At 38.7% G+C, this 20,289-nt stretch overlaps 1 protein-coding gene across 1 annotated transcript in view; it reads right to left on the bottom strand.

Moving 5' to 3' along the window:
* trpc5a (transient receptor potential cation channel, subfamily C, member 5a) overlaps window positions 1-20,289 on the bottom strand; it is a 175,455-nt gene that overhangs the window by 80,052 nt on the left and 75,114 nt on the right. Inside the window, exons 2-8 of the mRNA XM_038299019.1 lie at window positions 19,795-19,832; window positions 18,905-19,007; window positions 18,174-18,424; window positions 8,283-8,399; window positions 8,088-8,150; window positions 4,851-4,988; window positions 3,631-3,837 (exon numbers count right to left, since the gene is read on the bottom strand). Of these exons, the coding sequence (XP_038154947.1) occupies window positions 3,631-3,837; window positions 4,851-4,988; window positions 8,088-8,150; window positions 8,283-8,399; window positions 18,174-18,424; window positions 18,905-19,007; window positions 19,795-19,827 (912 nt within the window). The 5' untranslated portion in view covers window positions 19,828-19,832. The remainder of the gene's footprint in view (window positions 1-3,630; window positions 3,838-4,850; window positions 4,989-8,087; window positions 8,151-8,282; window positions 8,400-18,173; window positions 18,425-18,904; window positions 19,008-19,794; window positions 19,833-20,289) is intronic.

Raw genomic sequence — 20,289 nt, 5'->3', positions numbered from 1 at the left:
GACACGCTGGAGAGACTATGTTTCTCGGCTGGCCTGGGAACGCCTTGGGGTTCCTCCTGAAGAGCTGGAAGAAGTGGCTGGGGAGAGGGAAGTCTGGGCCTCCCTTCTTAAGCTGCTGCCCCCGCGACCCGACCCCGGATAAGCGGAGGAAGATGGATGGATGGATGGATGTTCTAAGAGGGTGCTGACTAGGGATGGGCAGTTCATCGCTTGTTGTCAAACAAAAGAGTAGAAAGAGTTGCAGCTAGCACACAGATCCATGCATTCTTGGCAAGATAGTTCAGCCCTAATGCTGACTAATGAAAGAAGCCACTGATCCCAATACGACTACTCAGGGGAGTGGCGGCCTAGTGGTTAGGGCATTGCGCTTGGATGCCAAAAGGTTCTGAGTTCAAGCCCACGGACCTCCACTCTGGCTCCCTGAGCAAGACCATTAACCCCATTCGGTTTAATTCTATTCTGACACAATGGAGGTGGAGCTTTGACAGGCCCCAAATGCAGACAAAAGCTTGGGGTGGTTACTTGAATGTTTTAATTACAAAAGTTTAACAGAAGCAAGAATCCAAAAATGCTCAAAGCCAAGAATACTCAAAACAGAAAGGGACAAAGTAATGACGGCAAACCAGCAAAGAGTGACTGAACAGGAGGAGATTATATGGGAGAGAGAAACAAAGATCAGGCTAATTAGCAGATCGGGAGCAGGTGTGAACGGAGGCATGAAGGGAGTTAGGGAAAAGGAGACTGACACATGAGGGCAAACAGGAAATATCTAAGAATTCAAATACAATCAAAAATACCTAGAACACAAGAATCGAAATAAGACCAAGGAAAACTCAAAATAAAACTTGAACAGAACCAAAACCATGACACTATCTTCATTCTGGACTGAAATTTGCTCATGCCTGCACAGACAAGACAGATTCTTCTAGAGAGGACTTTCATGGTCAGACAACACAAGTATAGAGCTGTCTAAAAATGACAAGAGATATGTTTAGAGCACCTGTCAAACCTAAAAATGATAATTGCCTAGCATAGTGGTAATAGTGTCATGCTAAGGGCTGTATTACAGCCATTTGTACTGCAGTTTTGCACAACCTGAATGGAAAAGTATAGTGAGAGCTACATCCAAATCTATTTATTTTATCTCTATCAGCAGAATAAAAAAATTAAAGTGGTTGTTTAAACAGGATGACAACCCAAAGCCCAAAATCTTTATTGGTAACCTACATCTTTATTCAATAAACATATTCTTTAAAATATCTATGTTCAGTTTCCGGTTTTCCTCGACAGAGCTCTATCACCTTCAGTGCTCCTGAGAAAGAAAGCCCTACATTTGATGCTTTCTCTCCAAGTCCATTCGACTATCATCCTATCATGTCATTTCTCTTCTCCTCCCCTCATCCTGTCCTTTCACTTTGGCTTTCATCTGTATGGCAGGATCCTTCTGCTGCAGAGAGCTGGAAGCAGCAGGAAACCAACATGAAGATGGAAGTGCAGAAACAGAGATCGCCTTGGGTTTTGTTTTTAGCTCTGTTTTTTTCACTAACTCCATCCCATCATATCGCCATCTCATCCTTACTCATGTGTTAACCTAATCCATCTACTTCCCCATTTTACTCTCTTTCTGTCCCATTAAATCTGCCTCCATGTTTGTTGGCTTTGTATCCGCTCACACTTGTTCCAGCTCATTATTTCACTCAGTAACATTGTTCCCTCTTCTTAAGCTTCATTGTCATTCCCCTCTTCCTTCCTTCCTTCCTTCCTTCCTTCCTTCCTTCCTTCCTTCCTTCCTTCCTTCCTTCCTTCCTTCCTTCCTTCCTTCCTTCCTTCCTTCCTTCCTTCCTTCCTTCCTTCCTTCCTTCCTTCCTTCCTTCCTTCCTTCCACATTTTTATTATGCTGAACAAAACAATGAGGGAGCAGTGGCTCCTAAAAATCTCCAATGAAAAAAAAAAGAAAGAAAAAGAAAAGAACTGTGAATCTTAGCTTTAAAGACAGTGAAAGGTCCTAATAGGCTGGAATCACCGCTTCTTACATTCCTATTTTTAACATAAAGGGACAATTAAGGAATTAAAACATCAAAACCCTCCATCAGTGCTGCAGACCTCTCAATACACCATTTATCTTTTTTACATATTTTGAAGAACAACTGGAAACTCTGAAACATCAATTTAATCTTGTGCTAGTCAGCAAATAGTGTTGCATGAAACAATGCACACATTGAAGTTATGTTACATGTAAACATAGTGTGCATTCAGCAAGCTTCTGTTGCATTTCACAGTGATGCCTTTTTTATGTGTACCTACATGTAGCAACGAACCCTTAACAGACTCTTTGAGAAATGCTAACGACAGGAACAAATAGGTTACTAAAAGTTACAAACAGATAATATAACCAATTTAAAAAGGGCTGTGAACGGTTCCAATGTTAGTGCAAAAACACTAATTTGATGAACCACAATTAAAGCAGCACTAAATAATTGCCAGGTCCACATCAGTTTCCATCCTTGTTTGTGTTTAAGGAGTAAATGCCTGATGAATTCTCCCTTGTTAGAATCCTGTCCTAATCTGATTCATATTTTCCCTTTATTCCTCTTCTGACTGAAGGGTTCTTTACCGTGTTTGATGGCTTTAAAATGTCATAAACCTATGGAAAAAAAAAAAGAAAACTCTTCTGTTATCACCTGGGAGTTGGGCAGTAAGGCTTGTGGTTACTATATTGAGCTGCCTTAAAGCTATTTGTGAAACCGCGAGAATGAAAACCAAGCTGTAAGGCTGCTATCAGGATACCAGGGCATAGAAAGTGAATAATCTGGTTTCCTGACTGGAGCCAGTCAGGGGAGATAAGATAATTCTCAATCGTCTCATCAACAGTTGGTTTACCATCATAGGAACTTATTGGAGGATGTATTAAGGTAAAAATGTTACCGATACTAAGTTCTGCTTTAATTTTCCACTACTGGCTGTTAGTGGATTAGCATAACAGTGTCAAAGTAGTCTAATTTTATTAAACCATTGTCCCACAAGACTAATAAATATTTTAAAATTGTACTTTGCACTACATTTTTAGAAGTTGAATTGCTTTATATCTTTTTTTCTATAATTTAATGTCTTTTTACAAGATTACGACTAAAACGTTATGCCTAAATCATGTAATATAGACAGCCTACTCATCTCATCTCTCATGGTTTCTTTATTTTTTCCTAGAGAATAAATCAAGAAGGGCTTAGCTGTTACTGGTTAACTGCTCACTTCATAGCCATTAGTTTAATATAACAATATAGTCACTGAATTGACATTTAAATAACATGTTGCTGTTCTGTGGAAGTAAATCAAATGATAAATGTAACATTGTCATGTATTGAACCTATTCAAAAGAAAATTCCATAACAGGCCAAAAAAAAACATCCATAGCCATCAGTGTCACCAATGCTAAGCTTTGAATCTACAAGCAGGCCAATTACACAAAACCATTACCCCTAACTCTGCCTACAACAAAAGACTAACATTAGTATCAAAAAAGCAACTTGCCGAGGCACTAGACATAGCAACACAGCTCTATTTCAGCTAAACAATAGTGTTCCAGCAGTGCTCCACTGCTCTTCAAACACAGCCTTGCTGATGAGTCCCTACCTCCTTTTGGTGATATTTGATGGCAAGTTTCAGCTTGGCCAAGTCGTGGCACTGCCTGGGGTCCAGCTCCTCGCTCTGGTCGTTATCTCTGTGATTCAGGATGGTTTCCAGTTCTCTTGAACTTCTGGCCTGATCCAGAAGGTCCTTGGCAAAACGCTTACATTGCTGAGACAGCTCCTCATATTCCTGACGAAACTCATTCTCTACCTGAAATATGAGACATATATTAAAACAACCGCAATCTGATTGACATATATCAATTTTGTTTTGAAACGGATTGCCATCTGCGAGTTTAGTTGTGCTCATGTAAAAAACCTGACTGGACCGAAAGACTTTGGAGCTTGTAGTGTTGATAATATGCACTGAAAGAAAACACTGTCCTATCATGCTATATCTATTAACACTGGTGCTTTTTGTCCAGTGACATAACTACATTATCTAATTAGTCCCTAAAAACATTAGTTCACATTATTTTATAACAGTTGAATATTAAGGATCGGTAAATGTAGGACACAGATGATTTTGGAAAATGTCAAGAAACTAAAGCCAAATAAATCAACTCTTGGTGGGCTGCATGGCCTATTTCAAGTTCAGTTTTCCTAAATGTTTGGATATCACAATGCTGTGATTTTCTAGACCCAAATACAGTTCCATTGAGGGCTAAACGATTTTGCCAAAAATCTTATTGCAATTATTTCCAGCTGTTATTGAAATGGCAATTTATTTTGAGTTACCTTTGCACAAATCACAAACATGTAATTTTTTTAACTCTGGGTTTTCAGTCCTTTTAATTTCTTTGGAAGCTGGCTTACCTTGAGTTTATTGTTGCTTGACTTCATTGTAACGTTTGTTTGAAAAAGAGATTATTTCTACTTGCATGCATAGATCTGCATGCTAGCTGGAATTTTCTCCTTAAATTTTCAAGTAAGCAAACCTAATTTAGGCATTTTACCGCCAGCTGAAGGACTGATGTAAGAAAATAAATTAGTCACTTCATCTTGTTAAATGTAATGTGACCAAAGGTGAGTGCCTATGCTGTTTTGAAAATTTGAAAATTTTAAAAAATGTAAAAATTGCGATTATATTGCACATGACAGTATTTGCCCAGCCCTAGTTTTAACCCCTCTTGGTTACTGAAAATGCATATGGATGGATGGATATTACGAAACAGTAGGTAGATGCAATAAAATTTTTCAATCCATTATGAACTTCATCCTTACCTTGCTCAATTCTTTTAGTTCCCAGCCCAGTCTAAAGGCAGTGAGGATTGGATCTTCACTGGACAACGCAATGAGAGAGGGTGATGCCAGAGCCTTGTAGATGTTGAGCCGAGACCGTGAATGGCGAAGGCTGTCGACCTACAGGGGAGAAAAAAATGCTAAACTGATTAAACGGTGGTCACTGTGTAATCCACATAAAATTTTATTTGTGAAGTTTTTCTTTATAGGTTTTTTTAATGGTTTAATTGAAACCATTAAAAAAACAGACTTTTTCGGACTTTGAGGCCTCTAAACATTCAGGAACCTGACTCCAACAGGGCCCCGTACTTGGACAGCAAAAAACACTGTAATGATATTCCAAATAAGATATTCACACCAGATTGAACCCCTATTTATATATGCACCGATAATGCCAATAGTCATTTTCAAACAAATTTGGCCCCTCTTCACACAGTACTAAGATTGCGCTGGAACATTAAAAAATCAGCCAGAAATTGGATTTTTTGTTAGTTAGTCCTCTGGTTTGTATAAACAAAATGCATTGAGCTTTAAAGTATCATTGAGCATATATTTTACCAACTGATTTGAGTACACAAAAACCTTAGGTGTGAGATTTCCTCATTACTCTACCATAATAGGGGCGATCTAGGAAATGTGCTACATATATGAGCAAGGTAAAGAACCTATAGCTCGTTGATGAAGAGTACCGTATTTTCACGACTATAAGGCGCACTTAAACGTCTTTTATTCCCCTCAAAATGTGCGGTGCGCCCTTTGGTGCGGTGCGCCCTATGTGTGTTGTAACTGCGACTTTTGAGACCACCTCATTGAGGAGATGATGAAAGAGTGGCTGAATGTAAGGAGACCAGGTGTTTTTTTTCCACTCATCACCATCGCTGCGTGCCCATCTCACAGCCGATGTGAAAAAAAAGGTGAATCAAATGAACGCTGTGCTCGCCGTTATCCCGGGGGTCTGACAAAGGAACTTCAACCGCTCGACATCGGTGTGAAGCGGCCGTTCAAAGTAAGGCTGCGAGCGGCGTGGGAGCGATGGATGACAGACGGAGACCACAGTTTCAGGATAAGTGGAAGGCAGCGCCGGGCAAGTTACGCCACCGTTTGCGGATGGATTGTAGATGCTTGGACTAACGTGTCTGCTGGCTCTGTTCTTCAAGCTTTCGCAAAAGCCGGCATTATTTCTGAGGAGCCGCGCTGCACGGAAAGTGACTCTGACAGCGAAGAAGGGGAAATTGGCATGTCTGATTTAGCGCAGCTGTTTAATTCAGAAACAGAGGATGATGACTTTGATGGGTTTGATTAATACTTTGTAGTAAATACATGAATAAAGCACAAACATACTCAGTTTTGCTCCCGCTCTATTTTTCTACCTGAAAACTTAATTCAACAGCAGCTTCTGGGCAGGGTTCACTGCGGCGGCTGGCAGGTGTTTTTCATCTAAATAATCTAAATCTTGCAGCTATATTTGCTGTGATCAGTGGGAATAAAGTAGTTTTAATATGTTTTTAAGTGAGAAAGTCCACCTGAAAACTTAATAATTGCAGTCAGTTCATCCAGATTATCTATTTCTGTCGGAGGCGCTCAGACCCCCACATACCAGCGGTGCACCGACAGTAGAAATCCCTTCATCAGCAGCCTCTAGGCTGGGCAGCCTCCGGGTTCACGCGGTGGCTGGCAGGTGTTTTTCATCTAAATAATTTAAACTACAGGCACCAGGATACCGATAATAAAAGCGAACATATTCCGTCGGCAGGTTTCGGGATTTTAAGTTAATTTAGGAGTGATCACAGCGCGGTGTCATCTGCGATGTGTCTGTCTCACGGCCAGCTCCCAGGTTTGATTAATACTTTGTAATAAATACATGAAAAAGCACAGTCATACTCAGTTTTGCCCCCGCTGTATTTTTAAATACGCAGTAGAGGTATTTAAAGGTAGTAGAGGACATGTACCTGTATATAAAAAACGCGCCCTATAGTCCGGTGCGCCTTATGTGTGTGTTAAATACAGAAATGGCACACATAACTGAGACTGCGCCTTTTAGTACGGTGCGCCTTATGGTCGTGAAAATACGGTAGTCCTCAGACTCTGATGTAGCTCCATCAAATAAAGGACTCCTACTTTTAGAAGCCACGGTTGCCACATGCAAAAGTTCCTTGAAGCTTTTAGGTATCCACCTGTTATTTTCATTTGGTCCAAACAATTCTCTGGCAGCAGCCAAAAGTATCTCTCCAGATATGAATGAGCATATCCATGAAAATAAAAATATGGGACATCAGGCTCTAGCATATACAGTGAGCTCTGGGCTCCCAGTGTGACAGATTTTATTGCTATATAAAGCACACACACCTTTAAATCGCACATAGGTTGGTTATATGAAGGACGTTGTGAGCTCTACAGGCTGCAGTTCAAATGCAACATAGACTGTACCTGTCAAAGAGCAGCCTTGCAATGTATGTGAGGAAAAGGAGAGAAACACGAGCAGGAGGATTCAAAAACAAGGTAAGATAAGCTCTGAATAGTAAACATACAAAAACAGCAACACAGATTTCAGAGACATTTACTAAAATCAAAGGATGGCTAATGCACTCTGTTCTAAATTCCCATCAACTACAAGCTGCTACTAATATGCTGATCAGTCATGATCCTGTTGTACTTTATAAAGTAAGTCTAAAAGGGTTAGATGTTGGAGGTACAGGGGATTGTGAGAAGATATCGAAGTGTAGACGTGATGGAAGCTGCAAGGAAAAAATCATAAAAAAAATTTCTACTTTTAGGATTAGGCATACTTGCGTTGTGGTGTGGAACAACATAGCGCAGACAACTCTTCAATAATGGGCATAAATCAAACATATCTACGAGAAGCTCACTGCGACACACTGCTGCAGGAGTAAAACCAGCCCTTTATTTCTGCTGAATAGAAGTTTTTCTTCCTACGGTTTCTACATACATGCTCAATTAAAAGCATTACTATAAATTCAACAGAATAATCCAAGCGACTATCAACTGTTAGTAAATAACTGAATTCTGCAATTCACTTACTCAATCTAATGGGTTTCAATGGACAGCTTTCTGAAAAAGACAGTACATTATATGTCCACTGTTTAAAACAATGTTGCATGAAAAATATTTACGCTTTAAATTATTTGAGATCTTCATTTTTTTATAAAGCAGAAGCTGTGCCTGGTAATCAGATCATTGTAATCAGAAAAATTGACAAACCTCTGAGCTGGATACACACTCTACACAGTCACATCTTATCTGGTGCGGCCGTGGGATGGTGACCTGCACAGAATATGTAGAAGAAAACATCAATCCAAAATAACAATGATTTCATAACATAGGTGGGTACCAATTTGCTATAAAATGCATTCATTTTTATGTAATTAAGTAGCTTCTATGTAACAGAATAACTACCTTGCGCTGGACAAGTAGTTTGATGATCTCATAGTTGTTGGTGTGAGCAGCAAGCATGATGGGAGTTATATCAGGGGTGAACTCTGAGAACTGACTGTCCATCATCAGGGAGGGAACCTGAGGTCAAAACAAAACAATTTGGTTAAAAGCTCATCTAAAAACTAACAAGCACCTGTTTTTAAAGCATATAGGGATGGATCGGTTTTTCACCTTCTTACAAGCACGAGGCAATCTGAAGGCTGTTTGGTTTTAATGAATCATATGTAATTTTATGCTTATAACACTTTTCTCTAACAAAAAATCTGAAATTTGTCTATGTTTATCTTTTTTTTTCAAGAGTTAGACTATATGTGACTTGTATGTGAAGTAGAGGATGCAATGACATCACAAGTAGCGAGCGGGCTCTGTGTTTATGGAAGTAAACATGGATTGCAGTGCATCTTTCATTATTTACCAACCTCAGACAGTGCATTAACAACACAATCTTTTCAAGAAGGCTGAAAAAAAAGACTGCTCTCCGCATTATCAGCATTGTTGTTTTTTTCTTCCTGCTTCTGTGTAACAAGATGCAGAATAGTGACCTTTGAAGAGAATGATGTTCAGGTCCAATTAATGCGACCTGGCCGTTCAGACAAAGGCTTCGAAAAGATCAGATACGTATTGGATTCAGGACCACATAGCTAAATAGCATGGGTTGGATGGGGAAAAAATTGATTTGTGTCGTTTAGATTATCATAAAAAGATCCAATTTTTATTTTTTTTTAAGCAGAAACGGCAGGTCTTTTAAAATATATATATATATATTAGTGCTGTCAATTGATTAAATTTTTTTAATCGCGATTAATCGCATCAATGCCTAAGTTAACTCGCGATTAATCGCATTTTAATCGCACATTTTTTTCCTGATTGAAAATCATTTAAATACTCTCGATGACATAAAAAAAATACATACAGGCTAGGTTTGTGCCAATGTTCTTTTTTTAAAATGAAAACAGGTCACAGACACTGATTTATGCCATAGAAACATATGGCAAGAAGATGGGGAGGCATGTAGCAAAAAATAACAAATATGTAAGCAAAAAAAAGGCCCTGAAAACAGGCTGATGTAAAAGACAGTCTTTAAAGTTAATACAGTCTTTTGAACAAAGACAAGCATTTTACCCTACTGCTATAAAATGCAGTAGAGTTAACATTAGATGTTAATTAACCAAGATAATAATGAACAATTTTCAATCAATACATCAAAATCAATAGACCGACATCACTAGATGGAGGTAGTCTATGCTCTAGAAAGTTACTTTTCAGACTCTTAACAAAAATGAGAACACACACACAAGCACCCACCCACACCCACACACACACACACACACACACACACACACACACACACACACACACGATACTGACCTGTGGCGTACACAGACAGCAAGAGTGCCGTAGCAGATTCCATTTCACCTCAGTAATCTGTTTTCTCAGCGTATTTCAGGTTGCTACTAGTTACCAGACACTCAACTTGTTTGTTGGTGGTGGGGCTTAAAGAACAGGCACTAGCGTCACCCAGTGTATGAGCGTCTTTTTCCCTTGAGGAGCTCCGCTCTCGAAGCCTATGAGAAATGCATAGACTGGGGGAAAATAGCCCCGCCTTCTCGCAGGCTGCAGCGGGATGTACTTGGAAAATTGTACCATAAAACCACATAGCGTTAATCTCACGTTAAAAAAATTATCGCCGTTAAAATGGCCTCGCGTTAACGCGTTAATAACGCAATAATTTTGACAGCACTAATATATATATATATATATATATATATATATATATATATCCTTCACTATACTTTTATGATGACAGAAGTCATGAATTGGGGCTATACATACACTATATTGCCAAAAGTATTTGCTCACCTGCCTTGACTCACATATGAGCTTAAGTGACATCCCGTTCCTAATCCATAGGGTTCAATATGACGTCGGTCCACCCTTTGCAGCTAGAACAGCTTCAACTCTTCTGGGAAGGCTGTCCACAAGGTTTAGGAGTGTGTTTATGGGAATTTTTGACCATTCTTCCAGAAGCGCATTTGTGAGGTCGCACACTGATGTTGGACGAGAAGGCCTGGCTCTCAGTCTCCGCTCTAATTCATCCCAAAGGTGTTCTATCGGGTTGAGGTCAGGACTCTGTGCAGGCCAGTCAAGTTCATCCACACCAGACTCTGTCATCCATGTCTTTATGGACCTTGCTTTGTGCACTGGTGCACAGTCATGTTGGAAGAGGAAGGGGCCAGCTCCAAACTGTTCCCACAAAGTTGGGAGCATGGAATTGTCCAAAATGTCTTGGTATGCTGAAGCATTCAGAGTTCCTTTCACTGGAACTAAGGGGCCAAGCCCAGCTCCTGAAAAACAACCCCACACCATAATCCCCCCTCGACCAAACTTTACACTTGGCACAATGCAGTCAGACAAGTACCGTTCTCCTGGCAACCGCCAAACCCAGACCCGTCCATCAGATTGCCAGATGGAGAAGCGCGATTCGTCACTCCAGAGAACGCGTCTCCACTGCTCTAGAGTCCAGTGGCGGCGTGCTTTACACCACCGCATCCGACGCTTTGCATTGCACTTGGTGATGTATGGCTTGGATGCAGCTGCTCGACCATGGAAACCCATTCCATGAAGCTCTCTGCGCACTGTTCTTGAGCTAATCTGAAGGCCACATGAAGTTTGGAGGTCTGTAGTGATTGACTCTGCAGAAAGTTGGCGACCTCTTCGCACTATGCGCGTCAGCATCCGCTGACCCCGCTCCGTCAGTTTACGTGGCCTACCACTTCGTGGCTGAGTTGCTGTCGTTCCCAAACACTTCCATTTTCTTATAATACAGCTGACAGTTGACTGTGGAATATTTAGGAGCGAGGAAATTTCACGACTGGATTTGTTGCACAGGTGGCATCCTATCACAGTTCCACGCTGGAATTCACTGAGCTCCTGAGAGCGACCCATTCTTTCACAAATGTTTGTAAAAACAGTCTGCATGCCTAGGTGCTTGAATTTATACACCTGTGGCCATGGAAGTGATTGGAACACCTGATTCCAATAATTTGGATGGGTGAGCAAATACTTTTGGCAATATAGTGTATAAACTCAAATTAATTAAATTAAATTAGAAGCATTTCAAGTTAACTACATTTTTCTTTTTCTTATCCTGAATCTCTTTACTGGTACCAGACCTTTGTAGAGCAAGATGGTATGCTGAGAAAGTCATGAATCCATTTGATTCAGCTGTGTCAGAGGAGTGAATGCCTTGGCATAGGTAGTGCAAACAGAGCTGCAAATAACCCTAGCTTGGCTCTTTCTAAAACTACAAAGTCCATCTGATGCATTTATGTAAACCATATAAGGAACACACTAAGGATGAGTTCACATCATGACAGAGTTCACATTTTTAGAGTGTCTGAACTTTCTGCTGGCTGCCTTGCAGCATGGATAACAATGCTAAAGACTAGTCGTACATGGAAACCACATGGAAAGAATCCTGGAAGAATGTTTCACAGATAAGAATCAGATCTTGCATTTAGAATATATCATGGATTGTAAACATTGCAAGAGTATTATTATCACAGGATTAGGGCCAACATGAAAGAGCAGCTAACAAGATATATGAAGGGAGAGAAACACTGATTAGTTTTGTTTTCCTCCCCTTTTACCAGCATTAGCACCATTAAACCCCCTTTAAGCATGCGGATGCTATATATCATCTTGACTACATCTTTTTATTTACATTTTCATCTATTTTATGGAACTGTTTAACTTTGTGGCCCTTATTTATTAACATGTCACCACATTATTCAGTGAAGATGAAGCTTTGTTATGAAAGAGAACAGAATAAACAAGTACAGCAATAACAGGGTGTCAGGGATATAAACTAAAGTAACTTATAACTGCAAAGGAGCCATTGAAATAATCTGTTTATTAACACTGCTTTGTGTAATGGCGTTATATTGAAATTTATATTTATATTATTTGCCTTTTTGAGCCAAAACACACAAACAAAAACGTATAATCATAAGTCATTAGCAAACAGCCTCATCTTTGCGTTAGAAACAAGCTTGTTTTGAACTATTTAGTCACATTAGAGACTGTTTAGAGGACGAGATGTTTTGTTTCCAGGTTTTAGGTTATACAGGTGTCTATATTTTCTTAACATATCTTGTGGTCCTTTGCCAGATTATAAAACAGGCCCAATGTTTTCCTCAATGAATGCTGGTAGAGACATTCCCCCCAACAGCTGTTATTGAAGCAAGAAATTGTTCAACAAAGTATTCACACAATATGGTTACTTTGAAATGTGCTCAATACTCTTGTGGTTTTTATAAAATAAAATAAAAAATCTTGCCTTACAGTTTGCCCTCAGTGTTATGTTAAAACCACCTTTTAATTTTATCTTGTCTTGCTGCAACAAAAAAGTGACATTTGTGCAAGTAAATATAAAAAATACAGTGATAAAGTTGTTTGCATATAGAAAACCATATAAGAACTTTTATCTGTTTGTCTTTTATGCATCCTGAGAGTGTCAGATACTTTGAAAGTTCTTCTTGAAGAAGAAGAGAGACAGAGGTGAAAAAGAGAAGAGGACTGAACATGAGTGAAGTGTTTCATCTCAGAGGGAGGATGACGAAGAGGCCTTTTTTCATCTTTTTTCGTCTTCTATAGAGCTTCATCACACCTACTGTTTTCCCCAATTCTTCTTCTCCTTTACTCTTCCTTTTTCTCTCCCTTCCTCCTCCCACACGTTCTACCGTCCCTCTCTCTTTTCCCTGCTGTTTTCCTCAGCATCTTTCTCCTCTTCTAACCCACTGTCACCTCCTTTTTCCATCTGCCGAATCTCATCGTACCTCTCCCTGCCCTCCATCTCTTGATCTTCAGTCTCTGTCCCGCCCACTCTCTCCTGCCAAAACCTTTTACTCATCTGTTTATTCTCTGTCCTACACTCTCCTACCCTCCTCTTCCTGCAGTGAGGAGTGTGAAAGCAGCTGCTACGAAAAGGGCTCTGATTAGAGACAGTGAAAAAATGTCGAGGTAAATTAATGCACAGCGGAAAAAATAAAATTTACTCATTAAAACAGGTAAATAAATGTTGAATGTGTATATTATTAGAATCCGCTAAGAAAACCGATTTATCCATCATTAGACAGTTGATAACTGACACAGATCAGAATGCTGTATATGACTTGTCCTGATCGATTTACAGTCCTACTTGTTACTCCAGTATAAATCCTGTTGAAAAACACTTTTGTAGAAATTAGAGCATCAACTTAAGCTTTTTACTCAAGTAAAAATGTAAAAGTAAAATTTTTAAAACTACTTAAAGTATAAAGGTAAAAGTAATGCCGGGAAATTTTTTAGGACAGGTGTTTTAAACTTTATACTGGCTATCGAACTACTCTACATTTTTCTACAATTCTGGATGATCACTTCCTTATACTTAATTTTCTTAGTAGTAGTTTCAGTGTCAAATTTAACTGTGCATCATCATGAAAAACTCTTTATTTTGGTATGCGACCAACAACAAGATGGTGTAGCACCAACCACAAAGAAACCACAAAGAAATGAATTGTCTGGATGAAAAATAATTTACAAAAAAATTTTTAATACCAACAATCCATAGTGAAAATAAGCTTAAATGAAACAAAACTAATGAATCTACGTTTGAAATGCAAGGAGTAGAAAGTAGTAAAAAAGAATCACTCCAGTAAAGTTTAGATAGTCAAAATTTCTTCTAAAGTAAGGTAATGAAGTATTCATACTTACTTAACACCTCTGGCCCTGGTACATTACAGAAATGCCTACTGTTAAACAATCTACCAGAAAAAATATCACCAAATAAGTTCTACCAGAAGAGTATTTCAGTTTCTAATCATTCACTGAAGCGGGTTGTTATTTCATTTTAAAATGTAGATTAAGATTTGAATAAAGTAATGACATAAGAGCTTGCTCTGGAGTTATATACGTTAAATATTTGCTTAATTTGAAATAAAACTACTTTTTTACTTACTTTAAGTTTAAAATGTGCCATTAAATCCCTGTGATAGCCCCTTGGAGATATGTTTAGGAAGAACTGACTATTTTGTACAAGTTCACAATGTTAACATTTACTGAAAACTTTTTGGAGTGCTGGTGATGTAGCTTCACCAAGCTGAGCAAAGTCAGCCTTATTTAAATGCAATAGAGCAGAGAGAAAAGCTGATAAACTGCAGCTGGAGCTCAAAAAATCAATTAAAAGCAAATCTACCGAGAGGCTGTGCAGCAAATTCTGTTTCTGCTGACCCAGTTGAATAATATTTTGGTTTATGAAGCACGGTTTTAAGCAAATAAAAGTAAGGTGCCGCTGTCAGCAGATAGAGACCAAACCTACCAACAAAATCAATCCAGTGGCAAACTTACACTGGAACTTCATATATATATATATATATATATATATATATATATATATATATATATATATATATATATATTTGTCTGTGTGTGTGTGTGTGTGTCTGTGCATATTTTTAAAATATTCAGACTTTGATGTGAAAGTCAATTTCTCATCGTCATACTTGTCATTCTTCCAGTCCACATCTCCCTTCTTGACCCCATTTCAGTTTCCCTTGCTCCATTTTCATATTTTTATCCATCACTTATAATTTGTTTATTTTTTTTTCTCTGTCATGATGGCAGCCCCGGTAGCTTATCTGATTACTGACTTCATACACCTGCCATTCCCTCCCTGCTCTCTAATTATCATTTATCTTATTCACCTGCTCCCTCTGCTATATATACGGTTTAGCCCAGCTATCGGGGTCAGATCATTATTTTGTGGATTCTTTGTTCATTCGTGTGTTCGTACTTTACTCAGGTATTCTTTGTTCATTTGTTATATGTATTTGTGTCAGTTGTTCATGTTTGTTTTCGAGTTTTATGTAAGTTCCTGGTTCATGTCCTGACTCTTGGAGGCCAGTGGACTGAGAGGGTTTGGTGTTTGTCTCCTGACCGTGTCCCGGCTCTTCTCTGCTGAGCCCTCAGGGTTTTGTTTGGCTTGCGGGGGGAGCGCGGGTTCTGGTCCTTCTCCGTGGAACCCTCAGGGTTTTGGCTCGGAATGCTGGGGAGGTCAGTTTTAATTCCTATAAGCCTTGCTCCAAGGTGGAAATCAGTTTAAAGTTCTGCACTGATTTCGGTACCATGCCTTATCTCTGTTCCTCAACCACTGAGCCTGACTGTCTACATCTCCTTTGCTGAGGTAAAAACAGAAATATTTAAATATTAAAAAGTAAAAATCTGCATGTTATTCATAAAATACATCCTATTGATTCTACGACACCTTGACCTGTTTCTATGTATGAAATTGATAAAAAAAAATACAGTTGGGAAAAAGAAGGTAAAATATCCTTACATTTTTCTGTTTTAAGAAGAGGTTTCCATTCATGGATGTTCCGATACCAGTCCATAAACCCCATTAATGAAAAACTCTCATTAACTCTCACTTCTCTTCTAAAGAGAAAATTCCTTTTTGTTTGTTTTCCTTCCTGCTCTGATGTCTTTTCTTCATCTCGCCTCTTTTCACCTCTTCATTATTACTCCTCTTGCTCTCTAATCTCTCGCTCCTTGATTTCCTGTCTCAGAATGTCTCCCCATCGATTCCCTAAGCAGCTACACTTCAGTTAAACGGAGTATTACGGCGTCTTAGCCATTTTTTTTTTCATAAATATGCAGAAAGAAAAATGCAGCAGGCAGACAAACATTCTCTCTGTCTACAAATCCTATTTCACAGTTTGTCTGTTAAAGAGTGGCTTAAATTTTCCTCGTCTCAGCAAAATGCAGCATGGGGCATTACAATAAATGAATGTACAGCTCATTATCTCCTTCACACACACAGATGTGTTAAAACAGAAAAACAAATGAAGCACATCCACAATGGATAATGTGCAGAATTGTGCCTGGATGTATGGAAGTAAATATGTGCCATCAGAATTTGAATAAAAAATACCTCTGAAATTTGAATGTTGTATATTAGTGCTTACTTTTTCAGTATTAAAATAAATTCAGAATATATTTTTAACCTAAAAAAAATTCAATGTCATTATTTGTACATTTAAAAAAAATTCAGTGTAATTTTTTTTACATGGTTGCAATTTTCAGTTATTAAAAAAATTCACATTCCTATTTCAAAGTGATAAAATTTTCAATATACATATTTTTCACAGTTTAAATTTTCAGTGTTAAAAAATTCAGCATATAAAAAATTCAACTTTTCAAAATTCAAATGCAATATTTTCGTTGTCCTCCAATTCAACTTGCTCAAATTCACTGTCTCAAATTCAGCGTCTAAAAATTCGCTGTAAAAATGGCCAAGGTTACTTCAGGTCACAGACATTAGCAATGGATGTCCGATTCCAACATCCACCTAATCACGTGACACAACCGTCATATTGAAGAAGTACCAGTATCACCCAGGCTGGCGACCATGGAGGCGAACTCAAACCCAGCGGTGAGTTTAATGCTTTCATATTTCTGTAGTATATTTTATTTTGCGCATGAAGTTTGATACATTATCTTAAAGCCTGATTTAAAACACTGGTTTGGGCCGTTGTTAATCTTACACCGTGTAGTGCCGGCATATTACTTCTCGCTACCTCCGAGCACCCCCCTCCCAATTTCCCCCGTTTTATTTCAAAAAGAAATACCACTTTTCCAGGCAGTCTTAGTAAAGTCGTAATTTTTCAGGAGATGCTACCGCTAATGTAGTAAGCTAATATGGCTGCCTTGTGTGCTTCAAAGAGGGGCTGTGAACAGTTCCGACCCCACTCTGATCAGCTACTGTATTGTTAGGTGACTTCATTTATGAATTAATTAAGAAAGTTATTGTCATTACAACATCATTCAAAATACCAGTTACCTACCAAATTGTAGATTTATTTGTGCTTGATATAGTTTCTACAATTTTAATGGGAGAAGAGCACAGTAGGCAACGACTGCCTGTCTCAGTCTCACCTAAGACAACATACAAACAACCCAGAAAGTCACCACCCATCAGTTCTCTTTAAAGATTCTAGACTTGGCGCAAGGGGTATTTCTTTTTTAAATAAAACGGGGGAAATTGGGGGGGGGGGGGGTGCTCGGAGGTAGCGAGAAGTAATATGCCGGCACTACACGGTGTAAGATTAACAACGGCCCAAACCAGTGTTTTAAATCAGGCTTTAAGATAATGTATCAAACTTCATGCGCAAAATAAAATATACTACAGAAATATGAAAGCATTAAACTCACCGCTGGGTTTGAGTTCGCCTCCATGGTCGCCAGCCTGGGTGATACTGGTACTTCTTCAATATGACGGTTGTGTCACGTGATTAGGTGGATGTTGGAATCGGACATCCATTGCTAATATCTGTGATCTGAAGTAACCTTGGCCATTTTTACAGCGAATTTTTAGACGCTGAATTTGAGACAGTGAATTTGAGCAAGTTGAATTGGAGGACAACGAAAATATTGCATTTGAATTTTGAAAAGTTGAATTTTTTATATGCTGAATTTTTTAACACTGAAAATTTAAACTGTGAAAAATATGTATATTGAAAATTTTATCACTTTGAAATAGGAATGTGATTTTTTTTAATAACTGAAAATTGCTACCATGTAAAAAAAATTACACTGATTTTTTTTTTAATGTACAAATAATGACATTGAATTTTTTTTAGGTTAAAAATATATTCTGAATTTATTTTAATACTGAAAAAGTAAGCACTAATATACAACATTCAAATTTCAGAGGTATTTTTTATTCAAATTCTGATGGCACATATTTACTTCCATATGGATGGAACAGATTAAAACAACCGTAAAAAGCTCATCCCTGATGGGGCCGAAACCCACCTGCTTCTCCCCGCTGGGCCTCCTGTGTGATAACAGCAGCTCCACGGCGCCCACTACCTCCTTCCTGATGGCGTACAGCAAGGCGTCACCTGTGTGGATGCCATGGTCCAGCAGGAGCTCCATGATCTCCAGATTCTCGTTCTCGATGGCGATGAGGAGAGCGCTGCGACCCAGCGGATCCAGACAGTTAACGTCCATGTTGTAGTAGACTTCTGCCTCGCGAAGAGCATGTTTGACTCCTGCATAGTCACCTAATTAAAGAGAGAGAATAATAAAAGCCTGAGGACTAGATGGTCCTTTCATAGTTAAGGTTAAGTTATAAGTGACCAATTCTTGGAAAGTGCTTGTGTGAGTTAAGTTAAATGTTACCTTGAAACTAACTGTTCACTTCAGGTGTAGTTTTATAATGAGTAATTTCTGGTTATCATCCCATATTGTAAATATGACAGATTAAAACAAGCTTTCTGCTGAGCTCCTGTTTTCCCAAAAGAGGCAAACACTGAGGTGTAGCATCATGATGAAGGACATCTAGACGAGATGCTGACACCTGTGAACTGCTGCTGGCAGCAGACTGCCTGTCCAGCTGCTTAGCCATCAGCACCATTTCATGGGTGACTGGATGTCTGGGGTGCAGGTGTGGAGGGAACAAACTGACTGGTGTGGTTTCAGATAAACAGATGGCTATAGGAGGTTCTTTCTCTTTTACTTTTCTTTTACTCTGTTCTTCTTACCTTTCTCTACAGCGGTGAGGTAGGCCCGCTCCTCAGCAGACAGCTCCACTTCAGCCCGGACAATCTGAAGCGGGATTCGGTCTCGATACGGCGAATAAATCGCCTAAAGAATTGAGGAAAAAATATAGTTTTTTTAACTTGATAAACAAGATGGCAATAAGGTGTCATGCAGATGTGGAAAAACATGAGATAAAATACATAAAAAAAGAAAGGCTGGTGTTAAACCCTCCTTAAAGATTGATTTTTAGTTGTCCAAACTTTAACCTGATTTAAAGTGGGTTTTTGACGGACAGCCACAAAGGGTCATTACCTTAACAATGTATTATAGACAGCTGTCAAAGGATATCAGCTCAAATGAACTCTGCACAGTTGCATATTGAATTGAAAGGCGGCCCAACAAGGTATTGACTAAAGGGAGATGAAAACAAAATAGATTTGTCAAATCTTTATTATAATTGCAATACAAAAAAAAAAACTTTTCTTGGTCTATCACATTATTGTGATTTAACAATGCCCCAACATCTGTTTTTTGTCTGAAGAACATTTTATTGTGAATTGCACAAATCTTTAATTCAGCAGCACTAGATGCTCCAAAGACATCCATATGCTCTTATAGCTGCAGGGGGTGAACCTTACCTCCCAGGAGAAATACGCCACTGGGGCAAAAGCAGCTGCACATGTGTGCAGTCATGTAATTTTAGTCATTCGGAAAATAATGTTGGAAACCTATACTAACATAAGCATCACATGTAAGCACAAAAATAATTTGAAGGAAGGCTTTTAGTTTGAATTATTTAACATTTTCAGGGCCTGTCAGCATTTTCAAGACAGTTCATTCAATTTGCAAGCAGTTACCCTGCAGCGTATCACTGTTTAAGTATTTAACTCACCTTTTTGTAGTATAGCTGTGTCATTGGATTCATCTGGGCTGTAAGGAAAAAGAGAAGAAAGAAAAATTAAAGTTAATGCAGAAAATCTGTTTCGATGTGGGAAAGGGGCAGTAGCCACTAACTTCTACATTTCTACACATCATTCATGCAAGTTTCTCAATGAATTTGGTTTAATCTAAGAGGGTATGCACATGTGGTGAAACAAGCAGAAGTGATCCAAGTGACATACAGCTGAAGAGGCACCAGCAGAAACCTGGATGCAAAAAAAACATTGAAACAAAGCAGTTGCGAATTAAAACGAGACTTTACCTGATCCAGTACAGGATAAAATAGTGATACATGGTAATATCTGTATGTATGACTTTCTCAAAACCTCACAAGTAAAAAAATTTGCTCTCTATATTTAGTCAAATCATTTCACAGCACACTGAGAACAGATAAATCTCCCCCCACACTGCGATTGCCCCTGGTTACTACATGTAATCCTTATAAACC

This window comes from Cyprinodon tularosa, unplaced genomic scaffold (assembly GCF_016077235.1).
Source record: "Cyprinodon tularosa strain WSP-4 unplaced genomic scaffold, ASM1607723v1 ctg419, whole genome shotgun sequence".
NCBI classification, from domain to species: Eukaryota; Metazoa; Chordata; class Actinopteri; order Cyprinodontiformes; family Cyprinodontidae; genus Cyprinodon; species Cyprinodon tularosa.
Note: the sequence above shows the minus strand (reverse complement) of the source record. Positions and strands in the feature narration are given on the sequence as shown.